Here is a 3,905-nt window from a genome sequence, read left to right as displayed (position 1 = left end):
GCTTCAAAAGGGTCATGATGGGCCATCTGGTGCCTGATGTTACAGTTGGAGGCTCCGATTCCCCACAACTCAAATCTCGGAGTGCTCTCAAATCGGTGGGATTCATCAAGCTGAAATGCAAAAAATGAAAGGCAAAGGCGGCCATTGAACTAAGATAAAAATTTCTCTCTCCTCTCTCTCTCTCTCTCTCTCTCTCTCACGCACGCGCACACATTGCTCGTGTGTAAACTAATAGGGATCGTGCAGCACTTTCTGGACGATGGAACCTTTGATCGAAACACAGGCAAATTTTTGATCAACCTCCCCAAAACCTTAACACGCGTAACTCACTGCGCATTCTTCGCAATCAATCACACTCTGCTGCTTGGGGGGCCCAAGACAAGAAGGGCAGCGCAAAAGCTGAGAGGCGGCCTACTACGACAATGTTGCCCTGCACAGTGCATGCTCTCTTGCAAATCGCCCAGCATTCGTGTTCGCCTCGTGGGCAGCACAACACTACTACCATACCTTCTGCTGCACCCACAACTACCACTACTACTCCTGTTACTACAATACCTCCACCCACCACTGTTGCAGCAGCCCTTGTTTGAAAGAAGGCCTCCAAAAATGGCTGCATTGCTGCACCCATGACCAGTTGCGCTGTTGGAAGGTGGGCGTAGAAGAAGGCAGAGAAAAGAAAGAGCAGACATGGAGCTTTGCCATTGCAGCCGCCTCTGCTTTGCCATCATGATCACCATGTGTGGCCTCAAAGCCTTCGCCCCGCCCCAAGATCTGATCGCAGGTAAGAGCCATGATTTGCTTTCATCTTTTTCTCCCTCTAGTTGCAAAGGCTGCTCATTGAAACATTGTATGGAGACAGTAGAGGCCCATGAACAAAATCAACCTTGTTTTAACTACCAGATCCTTTCAATTGAGCACACAAAAACTGTTGTACACCGTGCTAGGCCAAGTTTATGATCCAAGATTGTAGAAAGCCTTACATGAGATTCTTGCAGCTTTGTGCTTTGTTTAAAAGCCAACAATCATCTCTGCATTTTTGGCTTACACATACAAATTATAAAGAATCAGAAGACATTGTATATATCTCTTGAGAATAGTTTAGACCTTAAACACCACACACTGTGAGGGTTCCAAATTGTTCTCTTTGTGCAGCAATCAATGGTAGGGAGTGGTTGCAAGAGACACATTTATATTGCCATCATATGAAGCAGGTAGCACAGGAGAACTCTCGGAAGCCAGCCCTTCCAGCAAGATGAAAGTTTATGTATATGACATGCCAGCTAAATACAACAAAAGGGTGGTGCAAAAGGATCCTCGGTGTCTCTCCCATATGTTTGCCACCGAAATATACATACATTTGTTTCTGCTGACCAGTGCGGTTCGGACACTCCGCCCCGAGGAAGCAGACTGGTTCTTTGCACCAATCTACACCAATTGTGACTTGACAGAAAACGGCCTCCCCTTGATCAACAAGGTCCCTCGAATGATGCGAAGCGCAGTTCAGTACATCTCAACTAACTGGCCTTATTGGAATCGTACAGAGGGCGCCAACCATTTCTTTGCGGTGCCGCATGACTTTGGGGCTTGCTTCCACTACCAGGTATGTAATGCCAGATCAACAGCTTCCTTTCCTTTGATGAAGAAGACATCTAGCAAAGTATAACACCATGCCACAAAAACCCTCCTAAAGGGACTCTTTTGACAAGCTTTACTGTGCCTCTTGATGCAGGAAAAGAAGGCCATTCAAAGGGGAATCTTTCCCCTTTTGAAGCGCGCTACCCTCGTTCAAACCTTTGGGCAAATCAACCACCCATGTATGAAAGAAGGGTCCATAATCATCCCTCCCTATGCACCTCCAGCCAGAATATCCAGGCATTGGCTGTCACCAGGAGCACCACGCTCCATCTTTGCCTACTTCAGAGGCTTCTTTTACGATGTGAGGAACGATCCCGCAGGTGGTTACTATGCTCGGTATGCCCTGGCACATTCCTAATCACGATGACATGCAATGTGAGCCTAGGGTGCACAATATAGAGGTTTTTACACTGTTGTATGCATGTGTTGAGATGTATGTTTGTGTTGAGATTTGATCAGGGGTGTACGAGCGTCAATCTGGGAGACTTTCAAAGACAACCCTATGTTTGACATATCCACAGAGCACCCAGCAACTTACTATGAGGATATGCAGCGCGCCCTCTTCTGCTTGTGTCCGCTGGGATGGGCACCGTGGAGTCCGCGGATCGTCGAAGCCGTGGTGTTCGGGTGCATACCGGTGATCATTGCAGATGACATAGTGCTGCCGTTTGAAGGGGTCATCCCATGGAGGAAGCTGGCTGTGTTTGTGGCAGAGAGGAATGTGCCCATGCTTGGCAACATCCTCACATCCATGCCGGCGTCAGATGTTGTGCAGAAGCAGGCCATGCTGGCAGACCCAGCCATCAAGAGGGCCCTCCTCTTTCCAAGCCCTTCTTTGGAAGGGGATGCATTCAACCTCATGCTGGATGCCCTTTCACAAAAGCTGCCTCACAGCAAGAGCATTTACATGGAGCCTGGAAAGCATACCTTGAACTGGACTGCAGGCCCCATAGAAGCCATGAGAAGAGATGGCAAAATTTATTAAACCCTAGGCACCCACCACAGCCGCATAACCTTAGATCGTTGAGAGTCTTACACTTGAACACTTTGCTTACCTTAGTCCTAGGCCTAGACTCACACCTCTAGAAGATGGGAGAGAAGGTTCCTTTAGAGGTATTTAAGGTAAGCTATGTGATTTGCCTAGTGCCACACCTGAATGTGGTGTGCCCACTTTCACATTGTCAATTTTTTCTTTCTCCGCACAATAGATTATATCTTAGCCTTTGATTTCAAATTGCCATCATCGTATGGACACAAGAAGTAGTCCTTGAAAAGTAAAATGACATCTCAATATGGCCACAAGAACAAGGGCACAAAAACATTGAATGCTTAATATATATTAATAAATAATTAAACATAAATTGGAAAAAAAAAACCTTACACCAAATGACAACTTTCAAACAGATAGCTGATCGTAAGTACTTTTCAAGTTATAAGGTTCATGGATTTGAACAATTATAAACTTGAGATTCAGTAGCCACAAGGTTGATGAAGTGAAGAGTACACAAAGTCAACACTTATTAATGGGTGAGATTGGTCAAGACAATCAGAATCAGAAGGTTAAATAATTTATCATTTTCAATAAGGTTCTCCATGCCATAATGTACATGTAGATTCACAAGAAAAAATCTCTTATTGTTGTGGAATATCAAACATTTTCACACAAGATGCACCTAGTGGACACATGCATTGCTACTTGTTGGTATATCTAGTGGAGACAAGCATTGCTACTTGGTATATCTCATATGCATTCATATGTTCTATCAATTTCAAACTCAATAGGAATGTTTCTTATGAGAAATATATACCAAATCTACTCCATGCAAGCCATAAGCAACTCCGATCCTACACCTCTCTATTAACTGGCACTCTTTGCCTTGTCAAATCAAGTGTCATTTGTTGGGTCTTGTCTTTGAGCAACAAATGTAACTCTCCGATGTGGGTGTGCTAGCTTGTCCGTCGTGTCCCCACTCTGTTGTCAAATCAGAATGCTCCATGGCTATGGAGATGAAGGAAGAGCTCTCTTTGCCTATAGGGAGGCAAGAAGAGAATGACCTTCGCAGTGGTTCTCCCTGACAAAAGATGGCTTGAAGCTAATGAGAGAGAGCAACCTATAAGCAAACCTATTCAAGTAAGTGATCCAACCTAGAAGCAAACCTATCCAACCTATAAGCAAACCAATTCAAGCAAGTGATCCATCTAGCATGCAAGAATCCAATAGCATACAAGCAAACAAGAGTAGAGAAGAGGCGCTCACAAGTATTCTATTG

General features: G+C 44.9%; 1 protein-coding gene across 2 annotated transcripts; it reads left to right on the top strand.

Annotated features, from left to right (window-relative positions):
- Positions 1–261: 261 nt before the first annotated feature.
- On the top strand, positions 262–2,866 carry LOC147618994 (putative beta-1,4-xylosyltransferase IRX10L). 2 transcript variants are annotated; one of them, XM_086774201.1, is made up of 4 exons: positions 262–781; positions 1,153–1,600; positions 1,730–1,971; positions 2,095–2,866. In XM_086774201.1, exons 2-4 carry the CDS (start codon positions 1,253–1,255, stop codon positions 2,618–2,620), a joined length of 1,116 nt encoding a protein of 371 aa, XP_086630327.1. In that variant the 5' UTR covers positions 262–781; positions 1,153–1,252; the 3' UTR covers positions 2,621–2,866. The 2 variants fall into 2 exon arrangements, with proteins under 2 accessions (XP_086630327.1, XP_086630326.1); XM_086774200.1 differs by having other exon boundaries at positions 544–781; positions 1,212–1,600.
- The last annotated feature ends 1,039 nt before the right edge of the window (positions 2,867–3,905 follow it).

Source organism: Cibotium barometz, chromosome 34 (assembly GCF_041138505.1).
Source record: "Cibotium barometz isolate CiBa-2024 chromosome 34, ASM4113850v1, whole genome shotgun sequence".
In the NCBI taxonomy this organism is placed as follows: domain Eukaryota; kingdom Viridiplantae; phylum Streptophyta; class Polypodiopsida; order Cyatheales; family Cibotiaceae; genus Cibotium; species Cibotium barometz.
Note: the sequence above shows the minus strand (reverse complement) of the source record. Positions and strands in the feature narration are given on the sequence as shown.